The sequence below is a fragment of the Melopsittacus undulatus genome, chromosome Z, assembly GCF_012275295.1.
Source record: "Melopsittacus undulatus isolate bMelUnd1 chromosome Z, bMelUnd1.mat.Z, whole genome shotgun sequence".
Taxonomy (NCBI): domain Eukaryota; kingdom Metazoa; phylum Chordata; class Aves; order Psittaciformes; family Psittaculidae; genus Melopsittacus; species Melopsittacus undulatus.
In genome coordinates this window covers 3,052,491-3,076,641 of record NC_047557.1, presented here as the reverse complement: position 1 = coordinate 3,076,641, position 24,151 = coordinate 3,052,491, and the positions used below count along the sequence as shown (strand labels likewise).

At 43.4% G+C, this 24,151-nt stretch overlaps 1 protein-coding gene across 1 annotated transcript; it reads right to left on the bottom strand.

Moving 5' to 3' along the window:
* Window positions 1–1,065: 1,065 nt before the first annotated feature.
* Window positions 1,066–5,532, bottom strand: IER3IP1 (immediate early response 3 interacting protein 1). Its single transcript, XM_005145382.4, has 3 exons — window positions 5,403–5,532; window positions 3,600–3,701; window positions 1,066–2,747 (listed from the first exon to the last, which is right to left on the bottom strand). Exons 1-3 carry the CDS (start codon window positions 5,491–5,493, stop codon window positions 2,692–2,694), a joined length of 249 nt encoding a protein of 82 aa, XP_005145439.1. The 5' UTR covers window positions 5,494–5,532; the 3' UTR covers window positions 1,066–2,691.
* Window positions 5,533–24,151: the final 18,619 nt, after the last annotated feature.

Below are 24,151 nucleotides of genomic sequence, written 5' to 3'. Positions count from 1 at the left end.
TCATTGCTGCACCAGGTATAAGCGGTAACAGAGTGTTTGCCCTTCGAAATGACTAGCGCAGCACAGGCTAGTTTTCACTTCCTGTATGCTTAAGAGCCAGCTTTGAGGTGCTTCTTCTTGTTTGGACTCCATCACAGCAGCCTTGCTTCAGACCTGCTCAAAGCCACCACCAGCAGTGCAGTTACTCCATTGCATTTGCTTTCTACGCCCCTTTCACGCCTCTCTTCTCACTACCTTTTTGCCCTCTTCCCCTGCTCATTAGCTGGGAAAGCCGATCTTCAGCCGCTGCCCCACTTTGAATCACTGTTCTGCATCTGCCTGGTGAAACGCGTCCCAGTTTTGCCTCAAACGCAGGACTGCTGCTGCCCAGAGCCGCTTCTTCTTTATACTGCCCATTTCTAATAGATTCTGAAATCATCTGCCCATGTGCTGTCAGACACACGCTGCTGCTTTAGTGTTCCTGGAAGGACAGGAAAATGGGGGAACTGCTTTTCATCCGTTTTTAAAGCTGTAGTTTGTAATCTAGTACTGGCTTTGTTTTAGAACAAGCTAGTCTTTCAACAGTCAGTATGCATGAAAAGGAAATGGAATACAAGCTCCACTTCAAAATTAGTGCTCCCATGCAGTGCATCCACCATGGAAACACCTACCATGGCTTTTCTGCAGTGATTTTACAAAAATGCTTGTATATGTTCCATGTTTTATCTGTTACATATACAAACTGTCCAGTTTCCATAATAGATAAAACTGATTGAGCCTGTACCCTCGTTGCCACTGAATTACACAAAGATTATTAAAAACAAATACTTCATAATAGATCTACTACTTTAAAGACTAACATGATCCTATTCTGCCTCAGGCCAATATTACTATGGCTCATTAGCTATATAAACCAATATACAGCTTCATAGTGAAGAGATGATAGTTGCAAGTGCCGTAGGCATGAGGAAAAACAAAAAGTATTTTATGTAAGAACTGTATGTCTGGTATCTGGAACAGGATGGAGCTGACTTTTGAGGTACTCCCGCTGTACACAGATACAAAGGGAGTTATGAATGAGAGTGCTTAATTTAGAAATTCACAATTTATTGACAAGTTTTCACTAAAAACAGGAAACAACATAAACCTCTCCTCCTGGATAATCTTTACTCTGCAGATCACTGAGATTGAAGATCATTTACACATTTCACAGATTTATCTTTGTATACAAAGAGCATATGCTTTAGTCATCAAGGCGCCGGAAGAAGAGATGATAAACGGCTTTACAATAGCTAAAACACATCAGCACAGGAACAGATGTAAGACTTCTAGCTTTTCTGAAAAAGTACATGAGAATTGGCCTTCTTAATTTCACACTTCCTATGTAACACTGGACCTAACTTCATAGGCTTAACTCAGACAAGGTCTGTACCAAAGCAGTTAGCAGTGTTTCTTCGACAGAACTGCCAGGTCATACTCAGTTTCAACTTCCAAGTTGTTCTTTAATGAAGATGGAGGGCAGGGAAGAAGCAGCAGTAACAGAAGAAGCTGCAAATATGCTGGTTTTAAATGAAAATTGAATTGGAAAGGGGCACAGTATTCCCCTCCCAAGAAGCTCAGAATACAAATGGTTCTCCACTTCCAGCACACTATTCATCACAAACAATTTTTAACACGCATTTTAAGAAATGTATAATAATCCTTAACAGAGCAGTAACAAACACTAGTCACTAATATCACTCGCTAGTCTAAATCAGCACAGTAACCCAGCTCCAGGTACAGCTTTTTTAGGTTTTGCATAGCAATTGCACGCAATTTCAACTTACTTTGCCACCATTACTGGTTTGAAAACGTTATGAAACACAGAGGGAAAATTCTGGTCTCAATCATAGGATCATAGACTAGTTAGGGTTGGAACGGACTTTAAGATCATCTGCTTCCAACCCCGCTGCCATGGGCAGGGACACCTCACACTAAAACCAGGAAAATTCGATTTCCAATGTAAACTGAATTAGGATTTTACCCAGTTTGACCTGTTCTCAATATCACAACTGGAATTCAGAAATGTGTAACATGTTTGATCTCCTCTTAACATCACAGCTGGAATTCAGTAATCTATTACATGCTTTATCTCAATAACATAAATCTCTCTGTATCACAACTGAACTTCACTAATTTATACCATATTGTAATATTGAGGGGGATAAAACTGGAATTCAGAATTTATAACATTCGATCTCTCAGTATCACAATTGGACCTCAGTAACTTATAATGTTTTCAGAGCCTAATTCGCATTCTCTTGAACAGTACTGCAGTAGCAAGTGGGATAAAACCCACTTTTTTTTTTTTAATTTAACAACAAATTGTAAAGGATAATAAAGGAAATTCATCCCTGAGGAATGAGACATTTAAAAACCGCATATGATCAACAACCGCGGCAACACCCGGTGTGCACACCAACAGCCAGCGCTATGAACAGGCAGCAACAGAACTTGTCATAGTCCAACATATTTGCAGTGTTGTTGCATTGATCCCCGTATCTTGTGTAATGAAACTGCAATTAGGAAATAGGATAAATAGAAATAGTGTCTTTATTATGTTAAGTTGAATGTCAGATTGACAGCTAAACGGTGCCAGATCCCCAAAAACTCAGTGGTGATGGTTCATAACTTGCTTCTTTGGCCATCCAAAATGTTTTTCCCCAGGTGTCTTCAACCAAACAACAGGAGGAGAACGATTGTAATGGAGTTCACTGCTATGAGTGGCACTGCAGAGAAAGAAGAAGAGTTATTGTAAAAATTTTCCTTTTCCACATCCCAATGACAGAACTTTGCATTATCTCAGGAGACTAAGGAGCAAAATCAATCAAAATCTTGAAAATGCACTTAATTTTGCTGCCCAAATCCAGGATTAGTGGAAGGAGCCAGGATCAAGCTTAGGAAGCTAAAAATTAGTAGGAAGTAATATTGATAATAATTTTCTGTGTCCCATCATGTTTTAACTCTAACCCAAACAACCCCTTCACCAAATGAAACTAAACCCTCTCAGTTTTCAGCCTTGGCTTTGCTCCAATTTAGAAGAAATGCATCAGTTTTTACTCTGTGTGGGCAAAAAAAAAAAGATTTGTTACTTCCTCTTTATCATCACCTCTAAAAAGAATTTTTGGCATGCTTTATAAGGAAAAACCACCAGTAACTTACAAATTGAAGAGTCTTTTTTTCTTTCTTTTTTGCCCCTCATCTTTTGAGGTATACAAGCCTGGCTTACCCTTAAGAATACCAGGAATTACATTTCCCTCACCAGGACCTTCACATGGTGAAGATACCTGCACTCTCTGACTGATCCTCCCCCCCAAGATCCAAAATTCCAAGGAAAGACAAGATGCAGCAGTGGCACCACAAGCCAGAATATGGGAACGTTTTAAACTTTATCCAAATTAGGGCACCTTAGCTGAGACCTGTGCCCTTCTACAGAGATTCCAGACATGAAGGAAGGACAGATTGGGAATGACAAGCAGAAATAGCAACTGTCTGGTAGAAAAGAAGGGTGAAAACAATTATGGTACTTCATTAAAGCACAGAAACTTCACAGCCAGTAATATGTGAAACCAAAGCCTTACCTCTCATTACAGTTCGTACAGATCGAATGAGGTTCGTTAGCTGAGCTTTAATTCCTGGTTCCTCTCCAAATCCTCCAATCCCTTGATCGCTTCCCCAGCCAACTGTGTCACATAAGTCCAGCCAGACATGTTAGAAAATAAACCCCAAAACCATGCAACAAATGCTGTCAGCAGTATTAATGGGTGATCTGTCTTGAATAGGGTTCACATTAATTAACATAAAACAATTAGTTTTAGTTCACAATCGGAATTTAATACAATATATTGAAAACTTAAAAAACATTTTCATGAATACAACACTAACAATAGATCAACGTTTTTCTGAAGGAATCCCTTACTTTTTTAATAGGCTACCATTCTCTTCATGCCAGAGGAACAAAGGATTGTATTTGGGTTTAAAAATACCCTCCAAAATAAAATCAAACTACAATCTGTTCATGGTTCTTCACTACAAGATAAAATAGCAAATATTTGTCAGGTATGAAATGATGCTTCAGCACTGAGAAAGGAGCTACGTGACAGAAAAGGGTCAGCACAGATTTCAAACCACAATGGTGATTTTGGTGACTACTACTAAAAAAATACAGTTATTTGGGAGGTTTTCAGAGGGACATCGAGGTGCTGCAGGTCTACAAAGCCCTTCAAGGGAGAAACTCTTCCCCACCTGCTGCAGGAAGGCCAAGCATGTGGTCCCAGCAATGGGTCCAGGGTATTTTGAGTCCCTTGACCATTTGAGAAAGTTTAAGTGCAGAGCTGGGAGAGGCCTTTGACATTCACAGAATCACAGACTGCTTTGGGCTGGAAGGGACCTTAAAGCTCATCCAGCTCCAATCCCTTGCCATGGGCAGGGACAACTTCCACTAGAGCAGGTTGCTCCAAGCCCCATTCAACCTGGCCTTGAATACTGCAGGGATGAGGCAGCCACAGCTTCTCTGGGCACTCTCACAGGGAAGAGCTTCTGCCTAAGAGCTCACCTCAGCCTCCCCTCTGGCAGGCTAAAGCCATTCACAACCTTTGTGTTTTTCTCCACAGACAACTTTTGAGAGCTTTATTCCCCCTTTCCCATTTCCCTTGCTATTCCCAAATCACGTGGGGCCCTCAAGAGACTTGACCCATCCTGCCAAACCCCCATCTTCCTTTTCATCGAACTGCTGCTAAACAAGAAAACCCTAAACACAAACCGAGCAGATCACTCGCTGCAAATCCTACCAGGGAACAGGAAAACAGGCTAAATGCCGGCACTCCTGCCAAAAACCTCACTCAGCCTTGGAGAAGTCAGGACTCTCCCCACCAGGAAACTGTGAAACCCTGGATCACAGTTCATTTTTCCTGGGCTTGTGCCGATCTTTGTGTCAGTGGCTTTTGTGTGCTTTGTGGGGCTTTGTTTTGAGAATGAGGATGCGCAGCCTCAGTCATTTCTTCAATACCGCGGAAGCACAAAGGTGCCAAGACCGAGAAGTGCCATCTCATCACGAGAAGGGCAACGACAGGATGAAAGAAACCCTCTCACGCTATCCCGACGTACGGCGCAGACGAGGGCGGAAGAATCAAAAAACACAGAAAAAAAAACCCCAAACCTCTAAAATTATGGATTTTTTAAACACAAAAAGAAATAAACACCACAACGATAGGACCGACACCGCCCGGACTGCAGGACCTAAAACCCGACGGCACTCCGCGCAACGGATGCCCAACACCGGCTACGGTGCGGCGGAAGGGGCTCCCCGCGCGGCTCGGAGGCCGTTCCGCGCCCGGGCGGTGGTCGGGCGGTGCCGGCCCCGCGGCCCGCTCGGCCGGGCTCACCGTGACGGAGGAAGCGCTCCTCATGCAGCACGGCCACGGCGTTGACGAAGAGCAGCGCGGCCTGCAGCAGCGAGTACAGCGTGAACGCCATGGCCCAGCGCCGCCGCGGCGCGCCAACCGACGTGGCGGGGGGGAGGGAACCGTGAAGGGGCGGGGCCTCCGAGGGGGCGGGGCTTCTGCTTGTGGGGGCTGGGTCCTCTACAACGGGAGGGTCGCCATCGTGAGCCGCTAGAGGAAGTAGGGTGTTATCTTTATGGTTTTGTACAGTTATTTATTTAGATTTTTACATTCTTACACATTTATATATTTTTACATCTGTATTCTCATTTACATATCTGTATATTTCTATGAGTATGTTACGTTATGGACATAACAGGGATGTTGGTGAGGGATTCATTTGGGACTGTAGTGACAGGACAAGGGGTAATGGGTTAAAACTTAAACAGCAGAGGTTTAGATTGGGTATAAAGAAGAAATTCTTTACTGTTAGGGTGGTGAGGCACTGGAATGGGTTGCCCAGGGAGGTTGTGAATGCTCCATCCCTGGCAGTGTTCAAGACCAGGTTGGATGAAGCCTTGGGTGATACGGTTTAGTGTGAGGTGTCCCTGCCCATGGCAGGGGGGTTGGAACTGGATGATCTTAAGGTCCTTTCCAACCCAAACTATTCTATGACTCTATGAAATACGTACATACACACATATTTAGAGAAGTGTAAGTGCAGGGGGGACATTACTGCTCTCTGCAACTGCCTGACAGGAGGTTATACTGAGGTGGGGGGGGTCAGTCTCCCAGGTGAGAAGGAGATGGTGAGGCACTGGAATGGGTTGCCCAGGAAGGTTGTGAATGCTCCATCCCTGGTGGTGTTCAAGGCCAGGCTGGACAGAGCCTTGGGTGATACGGTTTAGTGTGAGATGTCCCTGCCCATGGCAGGGGGCTTGGAACTGGATGATCTTAAGGTCCTTTCCAACCCTAACTATTCTATGATTCTAGTAATAGGCCAAGAGGGAACAGCTTCAAGCTGCACTAGGGCAGGTTTAGATGGAGATGAGGAGCAATTTCTTCCCCAGAGAGTGCTCAGGCATCGGACCAGGCTGCCCAGGGCAGGGCTGCAGGCACCATCCCTGGAAGTTTTCACAAACTGTGTAGATGAGGCCCTCAGTGACACGTTTAAGGGGTGAACTTGGCAGTGCTGGGGTAAAGATTGGACTTGGTGATCTTAAAGGACTTTTCCAACCTTTTCCATAGTTGATTCTATGTTTCTATGATATAAGATATATTGCTTACATTTTATTTAGATTTGTTTATGTGGCTGCCCCATCCCTGGCAGTGTTCAAGGCCAGGCTGGATGGGGCTTGGAGCAACCTGGTCTAGTGGAAGGTGTTCCTGGCCATGGCAAGGGGTTGGAAGTGGTTTAAGTGGTTTATCTATACACATATATAGTGTATATATATATACTTCCTATGGACAATATCAAGGATTTTTTCCCTGCATATTTTCTATATATATTCCTTTACATGTTTACCTCAGATCCCAGCTGTTGTTCATCCAAAACATCATGATTACAGAAGTCAGGATTCTTAGCACAATCGCAAAGAAAACAGTTATTTTCTATTGGTTTGATAAGGGCCTCTGATTGCTTCTGTGGTCAAATAACAATAATAATTAGAACTCAGGGATACTGTATAATTATCAATGCATAAATACACATTTTTCTCCCTTGTATCTTTCAGTCCCATTGGCTGCAGGGGGAAATTTTCATGATCACGCTGATTTAATTTCTCAGTTATCTTACGCTGTGCAAACCCCTCACTCCTGATGGTTGATGGCTTTTACTACTCCATCAGGGTACAATATTTGTATAACCACTGCACTGTGATGGCTATTGGGCTCATCACCATGATAGAAATGGTAACTTTGTGCTTAATGTGGTGTACTGGAGAGACCCCACCTCAGTTCTTCCCTTTGCCAAAGACTTTGGATATGATTATGTGATGTGGGCAAATTATTCACAGTTTATCAATACTCTATCTCTGTGCTTCAGCTCTGGGTTCAGAGCTCCACTGACAAGCAAGTGAGTGACCTGCTGCATCAGTGATTAATTAAGCATTGGGATCAATAGATGCTCAGGCAGCGTGTGAATTAGCCACGAAGAAACCCAGGGCTCAGTTTCTTCTTATCTTCTCCTTTTCTTTCCAAAACACTTCCTTTAATACAGTTTATGACATAGTATGGTCAATGATACAGTATATCTGATGATGTAGTATGATGCCTCTTAATTATCATTACTATTAAATAATGTTGTATTATAACAGCTGGAACTGGAAGCAAGAGAAAGTGGTACCTGATCATCAGACCTATACCGTATATTTCTGTACTAACTTACCTCCAAATTACTACAGTTAAATAAGATACATTGAACAGAGAACAAAAAATCAAACCTATTCATCAGAGCTTTGTCACCTGGTCAAAATTATTTAACATTTCAGTCTCAAAAAGGAACATAATCTTGGTTCAGGGAAGCAAGTAAAATATCTATTGCAATTCCAGTGAGATCAATATTATTTAAGCATATGCTGAAGCTTTTATTATATGAAAGCTCAAAACATTCCCAAATGTTGGCTCTGATTCCGCAAACACTTTTGTGTAGGATTGACTTAACTCATGCCGACAGTTAAAGGGAACGCTCGAGCACACCAGCACCATGAACTTTGCAGGCTCAGAAATCCCAAAATAACTTCTGTATTTCTCATCTAGATTCTTAAATCTGGTACGGATACAAACCTCCTAAAGGAGGTTTTAACATTTTAACATGTCATTTTAACACTTCAAAATGGAGCCATTTCTACTTACCCAGGCCCACCCCAAAGTTTACAAAAAGCTTATGTTAACCATTCAAACCATCTTTTTCTGTGTATCTCTAAATAAAAGAAAACCTGATCCTGTTTTTTACCAAACCCCCTACATGCAGAGAAAGTCAATATCAAAAAGGTTTCATCCCAAAGGTCATTACAGTTTTTAAGACATTGCGAGTCCTGGCAGATAGTTGTCTTACAAATGGAACTGCCTTTTGCTCTCAGGCACTACTTAGGGCATTATGGCAGTAATTCTATATTTAAATACAGATAAATATGACGGGTCAGTAACAGACACATCTAATAACCACCATCCTCAAGCAGCATTTCCTGGGCTATCTCCTTACCATATCCAACTATAAATAAATACTAACCCCAGCGAAGAGCTAATGTTTAGAATTATGGCCCTGAAATAAAAAAACGAGGTTTTAAAGATAAGTATACAAGTTATGGCTTAGTATTTTTACCCATAATTAAGATGTATCTCCAAAGTGCAGCTGCTATCAAGCTTACATAAACCTGATGTGATTTTCTCCTTTGTAAAATCTATCATGGCAACTTAACGACCACACGAGCCTGATCTCTGAATCATGAGTTACGGGATCTCTGAATCATGGTTGAAGGCAAAACCAGACAGAGTTGCTTGCATTAGAAAGAAAGCATTATATTTTTTCTTCATTAAGATGTTACATTTCAGCACAGTAAATTCCTGTGGTGTCATCTGGAGAGTGCAGTCCATCACCATAAAGGAGAGTTTCAAACCACCTTACAAATGTCAAAGGATTAAACTTCAGGCTGTTGAAGGATTGTGAAGACCTCAGTGTTTTTTATTCTCTGTTTCTAGTTCCATAGCATCAGATAGAGCTAGCTCCTCGGGTATAACCATTCTCTACAGACAGCAAGACTCGAGCTTCTTGCATGCAAGTTTTCAGGATTAGATTAGTTTATTCCTGGTGAGTAAATACCAAATGAAGTAAATATCAAAGGAAGTACCCTTGTGACATTAATCCCTACACCCTTTGCCTCACTTGCCACCATCTTGAGTTTGTCTTCTGAACTGGCTTTGACAATTCCCTCCTCTAGATATTTTACATACACTGTTACAGAGCCACAGAACTGCAGAATGGTTTGGGTTCTAGTTCCAGCCCCCTGCCACGGGCAGGGACTCCTTCCACTGGAGCAGCTGCTCCAAGCCCCTGTGTCCAGCCTGGCCTTGAACACTGCCAGCAATGGGGCAGCCACAGCTTCTCTGGGCAACCTGTGCCAGCGCCTCAGCACCGTCACAGGGAAGAGCTTCTGCCTAAGAGTTCATCTCAGTCTCCCCTGTTCTGTCAGGTTCAAGCCATTCCCCTTGGTCTGTCCCTACAGGCCCTTGTCCCAAGCCCCTCTCCAGGTTTCCTGCAGCCCCTTTAGGCACTGGAGCTGCTCTCAGGTGTCCCCTTCAGGAGCCTTCTCTTGTCCAGACTGCCCCAGCCCAGCTCTCTCAGCCTGGCTCCAGAGCAGAGCTGCTCCAGCCCTCACAGTATCTCCATGGCCTCCTCTGGCCTCACTCCAACAGCTCCACGTCCCTCTGGTGCTGCTGCCCCAGAGCTGGATCAGGGCTGCAGGGGGGGTCTCACGGAGCACAGCAGAGGGGCAGGATCCCCTCCCTGAGCTCACTGAAGCCAGGTCATGGGTTGCTTCTCCCCACCCAACACCCTCAAGTCCTTCTCCTCGGGCTGCTCCATCCAGTCTCCTCCAGCCTGTGCTTGTGCTGGGATTGCCCCAGCCCAAGGCCAGGACCCTTCACTTAGCCTACTATCACAAAATACTGTTTTTAAGACACAGGAAAGGCTGGAAATGGGCCCAACCCATCCCGAACTGAAAGCGAAGTGTTTTGTTGATGGCAACTCTTTCACCCTTATTTGACTTCTGTAATGACCAATGAAAAGACTCTTACTGGGAACACAGCATTAGACTATTTTCAGTGCTTCATGTTAACTGCTTGCTAAAAAATGTGTGTGTCCAGATGAGGTTTGCCAGTGGCCCTGGTCATCCCTCAATAGCTGAAAATCAGCAAACTTCTAATACCCACCCTCAGAGCCCAGGAAGAAGCTCACTGTATCGTGGTTTTACCTTAATGCATCTGTGAACAGTCATGAACCATTGTACTGTGTGGAGCTGTATTGAATCAAGGAACTGAATCCTTATAACTGTCTCCCACACAGCAATCTCTACCATGAAAAATTCTATTAACTGAAAAACTGTGTGTATGTGAAAAATTTAGGTTCTGTGGCTCAATTTGGTGTTATAATAAACCCCACTTATACTAAAGCCTTTATCATCCTTTATTCATCATACTTGTTGCACTGTCAAACCACTGCAAAGGTTAATGATGTATCCTACAGACATAAGGCATCTTTTGCAAGCACAAATTGAGTATGCAACCAGGACAGAACAACTGAATGTCAAGTTGTTTGCTTTAATTATCAAAACTGGGAATGCAGCATATTTTGTACATTTGAGAATATGGGGTAAGAACCAGTACATCTGGTTTTTATCCTTGAGCAGCTACAGAAAAGATTTTCGTATTATCTGTGACATTAAATGTGCTGTGCAGTACCCTCTCTTTCCTTCCTAAGTAGGAAAGTGAATAGCCATTCCTTTCCACAACACAGCCTGCCAGCTTTGTGCCTTCAGAGGACATTAATTCACAGACAAAAGGACTGCCTGGGGATTGAAGAACATGGGAAAAGCAAAGACAAAATTCTGAATTTACACCTGCATTTATTGATGCCATTCCCTAAGTTTATTGTACATTTAACAGCTTTAAAATGTCATTTGTTGTCTAATGCATGCGCACACACACACACTGCTGCTCATCTTGGTGTAATCAACAGATCAGTATTACGTTATATTATATTATACTATGATTATTGGCATCTTCACCCCAGTCACCGCTGACATTGTGCTCATGCTGGAACACACCAGTCCAGAAACAAAGCCTGTTGTGCTCTGTACCATATAGATACCTTTCAGAGATGACAGGAGTAGGCATTTTGCAGTCCATGTCTCAGCTGGAAGATGGGGGATGTCAAAAGCAGGCCAACCGAGAAGACTTTGTCAGAGAATTAGAAGCCTCCGCTTTGCCCTGCCTCACTGCTGACAGACAGTCAGGATCTGCCGGCATTGAGGCAGCAGCAGGTCTTAAGGAGGGATTTAGAGAAGGATGAGGGAACAGCTCCATGAATTTTGAAAGGGGGGATTTTGTCTGTGCAGTGAGCAGCATGAAGAGTAAGCAGGGATATTAAGGAGAGCAAAGAGAAGGGGTGTCTGAGGAACCGGCCTCAAGCTGCACCAGGGCAGGTTTAGATGGAGCTGAGGAACAATTCTTTCCCCAGAGGGTGCTCAGGCATTGGAACAGGCTGCCCAGGGCAGGGCTGCAGGCACCGTCCCTGCAAGTGTTCACCCAGAATGGAGATGAGGCTCTCAGTGCCATGGGTTAGGGGTGGCCTTGGCAGTTCTGGGAAGCACTTGGACTGGATGAGCTGAAAGATGTTTTCCATCCCAGCTGATTCTGTGATGAATTCAACAAGGCTGGCCAGATGCAAGGAACACACTTATCCCTCTCCATACCAGATCCTAGACTAACCTGCTCCCTGTAACTGCCACCTGTACAGGGAGAACAGCCTGGCTTGTTCCTTAGCAAGCAGATGCCACACCAGGAGCAGAGGTCATCAGTGCCAGCAAGGCTGGGGCGCTCAGTTTAACAATTAATAGATGGTATCTTCCTTGTGGCTGTAAAAGTGGGCAGATTCAAAAGCAAAACCACAGACTTGGTGCCTTAAGAAATTGGAGTCTGTCCAATAACTTCAGCACAGCCACAGAGTTAGCTGTATATGTAGTAGGAAACCATGTGCAAAAGATTAGGTCTCAGCACAGCATGAGGGATTCACCTGTGAGTCAGAGGGACTGGGAAATCTTTGTAAAAATTACCAGAAATCCCCCCCAGTCTTTTTTTCCTCATGATTCATCCCACAGAAAGCGATACTATGGAAAGATGCATGTCTCTATGGTAAATTTTTAACACCACATCACAGAGATAAGGTACATAAGAGGGAAAAGTATTCAAATAAAAGAGTTAAAGCACTACAATTTTACAGCCCTTTGTTCTTTGCAAAGCCTACAATGAGAATTTATTAATCTTGTCAGGCAGAAGAACAGCAAAAGGAAAATGATGGAAGGAAAGAGAAAACTAAACAGCTTGGCAAGAAGGAGAGCATCCCTAGTGCCAAGGCAGCTGATAAAGAAAAGAACCCCAGATTGGTTTGTGTTGAAGGGGCTCAGCTTTTGCAATATGTATGAGCTAATTAAGTATATTATAAAAACATGTGTATGCTTATCAATAAACGGAACTCTGCCGACCTTACATGGGGATGCAGTTTTCCCTCCGCCGTCTTTCTCTTCAACAGGTTTGAGTTGGAAGGGACCTTAAAGCTCATCCCAGTTCCAACCCCTGCCATGGGCATGGACACCTTCCACTAGAGCAGATTCCTCAAGGCCTGTCCAACCTGAACACTTCCAGGGATGGGGCAGCCACAGATTCCTTAGACAGCTTTTTTTCCACTTGGATTAAAAAAATCTGCTTTGATTAAAAAATTCAATTTTCCTGTATTTTCCAATACTGGTGCAGTACAAGTTCACAGTCCAAATCTATCATGGGTCGTGTCAGTCTATCAGATCCCCAGCATACACCGCAGGGTCCTTTTGTCTCCAGAAGAAAGCTACAGGTGGAAGAAACTGTGGGTCATCACTGCTCTGGCACTGAATTGGGGCACACAATTGAGACAGCAAAGGAGAACAATGGCTCACCAATGGAACTTATCCCTTCATGGACGGCAAACTCCGGCCAGTGATACAGTTCTTGTGCCAGAAATGTAACTGATACACACCGGGCCAGTGAAATCCACTGTAGAAATCTCATCAGAACTTCTGTTTGCCACTGTTATGTTTTCCACCACCGCAGGTGCACTGAGATTTTTGGATGAGTAATTCGACGTGCAGCACCTGGCATGGCAAAAATGGAGCAAAACAAGCCATGAAGAGCTGCTTGTATTTCGGATGCAATTCAATTAAGAACAGGATATAACTAATGGCAGTACGGAGCTGGCAGCTGGGATAGAGCTGATTTAAGTCATTATGGAAGTGACCTTTTTCTTTCCCTCAATCTTCCGCCCTTTAGTATAAAACATGTCTTATGACCCCATTGTTCTTCTCCATCTGGCTAGATGCATTCATACTAAAGCAGAACAGAATTTTTGTTGAAGAGATTTCTCAAAACATAATTTCTCATAATAGAAATAATTATCTCAGGGAACATCCCTCTTCTGTGAGCTCAGGTTGCTCTTGGAAAACAACAGAAAATGTTTGCAGTAGTGAGAAATGAAGGGTTTGGGTCTCTTATTTTTCCTCAATAAAATTTCAGTCCACATATATAAATAAAGCCTGGGAATTGAGAAAAGAATTTGGACTTGATATAAACCAAAACTGAATGTTATTGCCTTAAACTGGTATTCCCCAAGCACCCACCATAGCAGTTCTCCAGCCACTATTACTGCACCCTAAGACAGTTTGATGGAGAAGGGGCCTTGGAGGAGCCCAGGAAGCACTAAGGTTTGGCAGGCTGTTCCCATGGGCTCCCTGACAACACTTGGCTCCTGCAGGAATTCTTCACTGCACACATTTTCTTGGCAGCCCTGGGTCCTCTCCTACTGCCCAAACACTCACCTCCGGAGAACACTTATTGCTACGCTGATGGCAACCAGCAGTAAGAGGCTTCCACTGAGAGACAGCATGATAATCTCGTAAGTAGACGGTGGTGAACCTTGAAGACAGTATGGAAATCACAGGTGAGTTCTGCCAACAAACAGCTTTAAGAATCTAAAGTTTTTGCAAAATGACCCCAGGTTGCTACAGGCTGCAAGTACTGACGATCCTTCTGCTGCAAACCATGGAGGAGGGGAGCGATCCAACAGGAATATGTGGGAATTACTTCTTCTTTTAAATATCACAGATCAGTTCACTAACTGATGGGTCTTTATCTACCAAGGTACAAAGCAAAACTGCTTTTCAGGTCTGAGACTGAAATCCACCCTATGGATCTGAGGGCAGAAAAGTCTCCCATGCACTGTCAGACCACAAAGTTACTCCATATATTATCTACCTACTCACAGTAAAAACACAGCAGGATCCTGAATCTTACTGCCTGTCTCAACAGCACTTTCCATCCACTTCCACCCTTTTCAATCTGCTTCTGTCCTTTTTTGTTCTTGGATTTAATTCCAAACTTAAAGGAGTGAAATTTTTTCACTCCTTGGTGGACAGGTCTTACATCCCCTATGGACCCCTGTGCCTCCAAGTCTCCCACACTCTCTTCTGCTGCAACAGCATTTTATTTCCACCATTCTTCCCACTCTAAAACCTCAATAGGAACAGATCTAACATGGCTGATTCATTCCTTTTGAGCCCATGCAACACTTGTTTTCTGCTAATCTTTAATGATTGATAAGACTGCTTTTGCCTGGCACCTCTCAGCGGTGTCACCACACAGTCACCACACGAACACTGCAGAGCTAATTTTAAATGCTAATGAAAACAGACAGAAGAGTGAAACACCTTCTTCCTTGGAAACCACCATGTTGTGGAAACCTTCATCACCAGCACGGACCGTCCTGAAAAAGAAAGCCAACAGACATTTGGATTGCAGTGTAATTTTGAAACCCAGCCTATTTATTTTAGATCCATTTATGACATCTGAGTCTTTCATCATCTGTAATGTGAACTTATCTTGACAACTTCCTTGTGAGATAGATTCTGCTACTGCCATTCTGTGGACTGAAAACCAAAGCAAGATGAGGTAAGGGACAGATCCAAAAGGCAGAATTTGATCTGACATCAAAACCCTGAACACTTCCCTCGAGGCAATGAGCTTCCCAAGGTGTCTGAGGTTTGACTTTGTGTTTGTTTGCATCGTCTAATTTTGGCATGGACAAGCATGTTAGCATCACAGTGTAGCACATCTAACACACACTTTTACCTAACCCCAAACCAGTTTGCCATAGGACGTACAGGGACACTTTAGGAGAAAAGTAACTGAGACCAGGTTCCTTGAGTGGAAGTTACACCTTTTCTCTTACTGCCTCCAGAAGTGGAATGCTTAACTCCTGTAAAAACCCTCAGCCACCACCCAGGAAAATAGCTAGGAATGACCAACAGCTAGAGGGAAAGATAATGGATGTCCAGAATACCATTTCTTGCTTTGTGAAAATAACATTATGTTACCACAGAAATGCTGCCTGGTTCCAACCCTCATCCAAGAATGCAGTTTCTAAAACTGATTAATGAAGCTTTCTTTAACAGTAAGTATGTGAGGCAAGGATAAATCATGAGTCTAATGTCAAGTCGGTGAAACTGAGAACAATTTGCCTCATATCAGTTAGACAGCCTGTGGCATGGCTGGGAATTTCAGGGGGATCTCCTGCCTCTTGCTTTTATGATAATATTCCTCTTGTAGAAGCTTAAAACTATCACACGGCTTATTACTGTAAAGTAAAAGGGATAAAAATCAAGTGCTCAAGTCAGATTCAGGTGTGACCTTGTACTGATGCTGCCACACAGACACACACAGAAGAACAGCCCTATTTCCAGATTGCTGTGTGATATACAGATTTCCAACCATTATTGTATTCTATTCTAGCTCTCTTTCTATAGAAAAAAATGTGGAGTCACAGGATGTACCCTGATGACATTCAGTTAATAGACTCAAGAATAAATTGCCAATATGTTCTCAGAAATAAAAGGAGCTTCTATCTAAAGTCTTAGATGTTGCACTTCAGGCTCTTTGCATCGACATGCTTAGCCCAGAATGGAATTGTAGTGGAGAATCTGTGTAGCCACAGGTTGCATCAGAAAAAAAGCAAGTGACTGAAGAAAATGCAACCCTATAGGGGAAAAGCCAAGCCAAATCCATACTCATGTTTATAGGAAAAATAACACCAGCTCTGAAACGCTGGTCCCGTGGAAATATTGTACATGACATAGAACCACAGAGTCCCAGCCTGGTCTGGGTTGAAGGAACCTTAAAGCTCATCCACTTCCAACCCCCTGCCTTGGGCAGGGACACCTTCCACTAAATCGGGTTGCTCCAAGCCCTGTCCAGCCTGGCCTTGCCAGGGATGAGGCAGTTACACCTTCTCTGGGAGCCCTGTGCCAGTGCCTCACCATCCTCATCATAAACCATTTCTTCCTTTTACCTAGTCTGAATCCTCCCTCTGCCCGTTTAAAACCATCACCCTTGTCCTGTCGCTACAACCGTTACCCCTCCTATTAACATGAATCAGAGGGATCTGCAATGACTGCTATTTTCATAAAGCTTGGACAGTAAAACCAGGCAGCATAATGTTATGGCTAAGCAGCCTGTCCAGGCTTTGCCTCTTATCTATTTGTGCATCTGATTGTGAATAAACAGAAAAGTTGGCCTAGAAGCTGTTTCAGGATCTCACATTAAATCTCCCTGGTGTAAGTAAAACTGAGCTATTACTGAAAGTAAAAGATCATCTGCTTACTATAGAATCCTCCAGCCCCCATGACAGAATCACTTTTTGTCACAGCAGTAAGATGTCCTCAGTGTCACCCTCAGTTTGAAAAAAGAGAATAAACCACAGTGATTTAAATCTAGAGCAGAATAAGATTGCAGATTTCTGGGTTACCTTGTGACTGCTGTAGATCCTTGCATTAGCATTGTGCTGCTGAGACCTTGCATGAAGCTAAAGCTGGTCTGAAGGGTTTCAGGCTAATTGCTCATTTCATTTGCTCTGTTGATTACTTCCTTCTCCCTGTGGTTTTTGTTAGGGCAGAATAATCTCTTCCGTTTGCAGCCAATCAATAAAGTTTGGAGGTGGATCAAAGAGAAGCTTTACTCACTATCCTTTTGCTGCAATTCCTTTCATGATCTTTTCTGGTGGAGAAGGAAACATGGCTGGTCTCCATCTAGAACCCTGCCAATGCTTCTGTTTGGTACTGGACCCCTCCTGGTGTGCTAATTGCATGAACTCCTCCAACACAACTGCCTCATTCAGGAGTCACTGCAGAAACATGCAAGAAACACACCCAAGAAACATGCCTTTGACGTATCTTTGGGTCTCCTCCAGCAGGCTGGGTGGGCAGGCAGCTGCTTGGTCTGGGTGGTCTACAAGTGAGGGACAAGGGACAAAGGGTGACTACAGGACCACAGGAAGTCTGAGCCCCACCTCGTTCTTTGGGTGTTTGGCAGACCAACCTGAGTCTTCACACTGAAAGCAAGGAGGCAGGAATTTAAAAAGCCATTGAGCTGTTAATTGGTGATGGGTAGTTTAGTGATAGGTTTCAAACATACTTCATTTTAGTGTTTCTTGGAGCCTCGCTTAGCAGTTCTTCACTGCACCATGGACACGAGGATACCATCAGTGTTGTTCTGCACCTCCTTACATGCCTCTGTTAAGGAAGTCATATCTCCACAGATGTGGACTTCATTTTCCCCTGCAGAAATCCTTACTGGAGATTGAAGCTGAGCTGGTAACTGGAGTGAGTTATCTGCTGAAAAGTGCGATTACCTGTTCTTTGTGACCAGAGAAGGAGTGGTGCTCCAGGGTGGACACTCCTTTCTCATTCATACCTTCACAGAAAACATTAATACACTTCGGGCTGGCACATATTTCAGAACAAACAAAGGAGATTGACTCATATTTTCCGCTGTGCCTTGATAGTAGCTGACAAACAATTCCAGCTCCTCTTGTCTCGGTGCTGGTATCAAACAGGACCAAAACACCTCTCGAGGTCCCTGGAGATTGTTTGGCAGGGTTTCAGATGTCCACAGTCCAAATCACTGAGCACGTTTAGATAATGACCGTGGCTGTGAATTTTCCTCTATGGTGTAATAAAACAGTGAATTAACTACATTAAACAGATTTTAGAGAGGTGAAGAGTGAAGAAGAGGCCTGCGGTTAAAGGGGGGTATGTTCTTGGTTAAGGTGATCAGTGCTCAATGATCCATTCTATACTATCCATAGAGGAGGACACTCAATATATAAATACCTTCTCCTGTCCTCCAAGGCATTGCTGGCCTTTTATTTGGTTTTGAGTCAGAACAAGCCTGATGTTAAAAACCAGTTCCAGGTTGTACATGCCACAAAAGGCATAGAAGGGAAGAGTTTTCACTCGAGCAGGTGCCAGTGCTTTCCCTCTTTATCAAACAGAAGGCTCAAAACATAAATTGGTGCTGAGGTGCTGGCACAGGGTGCCCAGAGAAGCTGTGGCTGCCCCATCCCTGGCAGTGTTCAAGGCCAGGTTGGACACAGGGGCTTGGAGCAAGCTGCTCTAGTGGAAGGTGTCCATGCCCGTGGCAGGGATTGGAACTGGGTGAGCTTTAAGGTCCCTTCCAACTCAAACCAGTCTGGGATTCTGTCTTTCTATATCTTCCTTGAAGATTTATTAAAAGTATGTCATGGGTTCAGCCGTGGCAGTCATTTTTCTCCTTCTTGTAGCTGGTGCAGTGCTGTGTTTTGACTTCTGGGCTGGGAACAGTTGCTTGATAGTGAGCATGTTTTGAGGGTGTTTTTGTTCAAGGCTTTTTCTGAGCACGTGCTCCAGCCAGGTAGAGGAGGGGAGGCGGGGAGGAAGGAAAGACAGGACACCTGACCCAGGCTAGCCAATGAGGTATTCCATACCATAGCATGTGATGCCCAGGATGCAACTGGGAGAGGGAGCTGGAAGGGGGGAGCGCTGGAGGAAAATGGAGGAGGGAGCACACGGTGCTCGGCCGGGCAGGGTGGAGTGAGTTATGGGTTGGTGGCTGGTGGGGTGTTGTATTCTTTTCACTTGTTGTTTGCTGTATCATTATTATTTGTAGTAGTAATGGCAGTAGTGATTTTGTGTTGTGCCTTAGCAATTAAACCGTTCTTATCTCAACCCGTGGGGGCTACATTCTTTGGATTTTCCTTCCTAACTCTCCGGGAGTTAGGGGACTTGGTTTAAACCACGACAAAGTATTGGAAAAGAAAGAATAAATTTAGAGTAAGTCTGAATTTTAACCCCTCACAGAAGAGAAAAAGCACAGGAACAGTCAAGAGTTGCTCAGTAGCACAAACAACACAAACATTTGATTTACTATTAAATAGTGGGGCCTTGTCCTGCTTGCCATACCCCGTTAAGACAAAACTTCCAAATTTTCCCTGTTAACATCTTTAATTGGCCAATTCATGCAGAGATAACTTTTTTATAATAATCAAGATATGTACTTGTTGGTATGAGCCATCTGAAGATCAATAAGTGCTCACATAATACTTTCTACTTCACGTAACTTCTTCATGAGTCACTGAATTGCACCTCCCATCTTAGAACAAAGACAACAAAAGGTAAAAAAAAGCCTGAGGGAGATGGTTTGAAGGCACTTAAAAGTATATGTTCCCATAAGAAGGTTCAATGCTCATGAGTGAAGGAAATCACATATCTTCATGCTTTTTCTTAGTGCACTACTTCTTCAACATAAACAACTGTGCTAAAGTATCTCGAAACCAAACTGGGTAGGTTCTGAGTCCTGGGGAAGCACTTTCATATCTGAAGCACAGAGCTCAATTTGGAGGCATTGTGGGCAGTTCATGGAAACACAGCTATGTGAGGGAATAATAAAAGGACCGTCAATTCCTAATGAACCTTTTGAATCTATTTATTGCTTATTCAAGCACCCAGGAAAATTCAAATCACAGCTTAGTATCCTGTGCTGTGGTTTTTGCTATTCTCTTGGGGTTTTGATAAAAGGCAGGCTAAAACTAAGATGCGTAATGCAGCTGCTGCCATTCGCCTCTCTTGCAGTAGCAGCTGTAGAAGTGATTATTTGGTCAATCACAAGTGTTTTTTAAAGGTGTTGTCAGGTGTAAGAAAATCTGAATGCTTAATTCCCACAGTAACTCTTACTTTATAGCAAAGACAGTACCCATATGGGCTAACCTGTACCAGTAAATTAACCGTGTCTGGGGCCATTCCCACATGGCACTGAAGAGCTGTACCCACACCACAAAGCCCTCATCTTTCGGCTCAGGGTGGCCTTGTCCAAAGTGTCATTGGGAAGGGCTTCAGTATGGGTTGACTTAGCAGCCATGCTGAGAACGGCTGCCTAGGGACATCAGAGGGCTTAAGCACAACCCTGTCAGGGCCACTGCAACGTTTTAACTATATAGCTGAGTTAAGTACAGGGGACGTTAGTATAGACACAGCGTTAGGGTAGGTATAAGGCATAAACAGCCATTATCAGCTACTGGGTAAATCTTCCTGTACCCTTTTCTTTGTCTTTCCTTTATGATGCAAAGTGGTGTAAAGGTCGAAGGTTGAGTATGTGAAGCACAAGTGTTTTATGGTATCCTCATCACTTTAATGTGTGCAAACTTTGGCACAAGAGGAAAGCAAACAAAAAGCAAATGGTGATATGAAGCTTTGTTGGCTCTTTACCAAAGTAGATTTGTCCAGGCGGTGGCTGCCCTGTGTTTGTTTTTTGGGATCATGTTCTTGAGCTTTATCAGTGCAAGGGATGATTTTTTAATTCAAAACACTCCATTCATGCTTAATTCTGGGACATATGTTCCATCATAATATTTGCAGCTGCGGTCTGTAGATCAGTTACAAACAAGACAAGTGGTGTTTCCATTTACTGATTGGGGAGCTTAGCCTAACTGAGAGCAAATTGGACATTTTAAGTTGGAATGTTCCATTAGAAACATATTTGTTGCATATCCACCCTGTCATTTCTGTGAACTGCGCATTTAATACACAGCTTCACAACTTCAGCAACGTACCACTTACTCACTGTTTGCTTGCTGTTGGAAGTCACTGGGGAACATGATGGTCTGAATACTGCTTTAGCAGGGAGTAGAAAACAAATCAATCTGCTGTAGACCCTTTGTGTCTGCTCCTGGGTCTGAACAGGATGGTTTTCAGCTGGTGAGGGACAATGGGTTACTCTGCACGTCTGACCACATCCAGGAGCTCTGGCACTCAGAAGCCATTAGCGCAGTTAATTTCTTATTGAGCAATGTGATTACTTTATGTCTGGGCAAAATTTTTGATCTGTAGTGGTAAGACATCTTACCACCACACTATAGTCAAGTTCATTCATCACAGAAAGTATCAAGTCACTCTGTACTATGATCTATATAGTATCCTGCATCTTGACTACTCTACGTAGCTAATTCTCCATTTCAAAAAGGATATGGCTGATCAGGAAAAGGTGCATGAAGGCTACAAGCTATGGGACTGCTTCTGTTGGAGGAATTAAGGAGGTGAACCTGCCCCTCTACTCTGCTCTCATGAGACCTCACCTGGAGCACTGTGTGCAGTTCTGGTGTCCTCAACATAAAAAGGACATGGAACTGTTGGAACAAGTCCAGAGGAGGCCACGAGGATGATCAGGGACTGGAGTACCTCCTGTATGAAGACAAGCTGAGAAAGTTGGGGCTGTTCATCCTGGAGAAGAGAAGGCTGCGTGGAGACCTCATAGCAGCCTTCCAGTATCTGAAGGGGGGCTATAGGGATGCTGGGGATGGACTATTCAGTAAGGACTGTAGTGATAGGACAAGGGCAATGGGTTAAAACTTAAACAGGGGAAGTTCAGGTTAGATAAAACAAAGAAGTGCTTTACTGTGAGGGTGGTGAGGTGCTGGCACAGGGTGCCCAAAGAGGTCGTGAATCCTCCATCCCTGGCAGTGTTCAAAGCCAGCTTGTACAGTCTTGGGTAGCATGATCTAGTGGAAGGTGTCCCTGCCTGTGACAGAGGGCTGGAACTGGATGAGCTTTAAGGTCCTTTCCAACCCAAACCATTCTGTGATTCTATGATTACTGTGACTCTTCAAAGTGGAAAAAGACAATCAAAAAGTTCAATAGATACCTTTGAAATCACAACTGGCATAGAAAAGTGGACAGGAATTGCCAGATGTCAACTGGCAACTGGTCTCATCTCAGGTCATAAAATGAGGCTAAAGGATGGCAGCTCTGAACATCAGAAGCTGGTTTGCTTTTCCCCCGCAGCCTGTATTTAAGCTGTGGAGCTTATTGCCACAGGATGCTGTAAGCTGCTAAAAGTGTGCCTAGGTTTTAAAAAGTCACTGGATGAGTTTGTGTGAGTAAAAAAATCCATTGCAGGTTATTAAAAACAAGACATCATGTCTAGATCAAAAAACCCATGAGCAGTAAATCATTAGAAACTAAAACTATATTCTGGGAATATAATTCAAACTGCTTGCATGCTTTCAGAAAATATCTGATTTCATCTATTATTGGGAAGAGGGTACTGGCACAGATGAACTTTTGGTCTGGCCTGGTCCAGCTTTTCTGGTGCTTTCATTGCTTTTTTCCATGCTCAAAAGCCATGATGGTGCCAGCTCAGTTAGTCTTGTGTTTGAGTACTGTCAGCTCGCATACTGCGTGAACAGACTGTGCAGGGAAGGGCATGAAAACAGGCTGTGCCCTTCCTTACCTCCCTGCCTTCCCAATCTGTTGGGATATAAGGAACTATAAAAACAGATGACTGAATCTACCAGGGATTTGCTGGGAATGAGAATATTGAGAGAGCATCTCTGTGACACATCCAAATGCTGGGGTGGCTGAAACTGCTTTCAGATCTGGTGGTGCTGTATTGGTGTGACAACATTCTATGCTGTTGTATCCTCAGGGATGACATCATGGCTGGGACTTCCTGGAGGCAGGAATTTCACACAGGAAAGCCCTAGTAATTGGGGTGTTGCACATTATGGTCAAGAATGTTGCACATTCAGGGAAAGAATTGGAAGACTGCTGCTGTGGTCTTCAGAAGTCAACTCACTTTGGCATGTCTCTATTTCTGTGGATCCATAAGGAATATCCTGAAATTTCACTATATGTACTTCCAGATGTTTTCTAAATAACCAAATGCAGAGGATTTCTGCCATGAAATATTCTGACATGTTATCTGTGAATTAAAATACTTCTAAAAAGATGTTCTTTAGTGGAGTAAGCACAGCATTAAACTACAGCGAAGCTCAACTTTGATCTCATAATTTTCTTTTTTTATTATAGACTTTTTTCCACATGAATGATAAAGAAACTACAACAGAGTTAAATACCTTTTTTGATAACAGCGATTATATTCTTAATTACACTCAATATTAAATTGTAAAATATTTCCAGAGGAGTACAATCGTTAATTCATACAGCAGGCAAAATACCAGAGAAGGAGAGGGCCGAGGGAGAGGGGTGTGAGGATTTCCAGTCTGCTTTTAAAAAGCACTGTGTATGGCTAACTCTGCCCTATCCATCCATCCATCCATCCATCCAAACGTGGTTCTGGCCCATCTGGTAAGACACACATTTCTTTCCATAAAACAATCACAATTCAAAAGCAAAAGATGAACTGACAGATGTCGTCAGTGTTTGTGGCGTTGAAAGGAGTGTCAGTTCCTTTCACAGCTTATCCATACGATTCATCGAAAGCGTTTTCTCTATCAGGTTCAGTAGTCCTTCTAAAAACACAAAGACTTAAACTTTGGTACCACCAAAAAAGATCCAGGACAGGCATTTTTTTTTTATTTTTTTGTTTTGTTTTGCTTTTACTAATAAATGGCTGCTACATTCTATTTTACATGGTTGTCCATGATGCTTTGAGGTCACTTGTCCTCGGGTTCAAAGGAACCTGTATCCCCAATCTTCCATTTTGTTTCAGTCTTTAAACAAGTCAGGTTTCTGACTGGCAAGTAATAACTTAGAAGATTAACGGCTGCAAAAGATCCTGTGCTGCTGCAAACTGAAACAAAAACAAGGAAAAAAGAGAGAGAAAATGTTACAACACTAAGCCCAAGC

Coding starts and splice junctions, on each gene's coding strand:
- IER3IP1 (XM_005145382.4), bottom strand. CDS start 5,493: ATGGCGTTCACGCTGTACTCGCTGCTGCAGGCCGCGCTGCTCTTCGTC. Junction 3,702..5,402: donor GGAGCGCTTCCTCCGTCACG/GTGAGCCCGGCC, acceptor TATGTGACACAG/TTGGCTGGGGAAGCGATCAA. Junction 2,748..3,599: donor TGTACGAACTGTAATGAGAG/GTAAGGCTTTGG, acceptor CTTTCTCTGCAG/TGCCACTCATAGCAGTGAAC.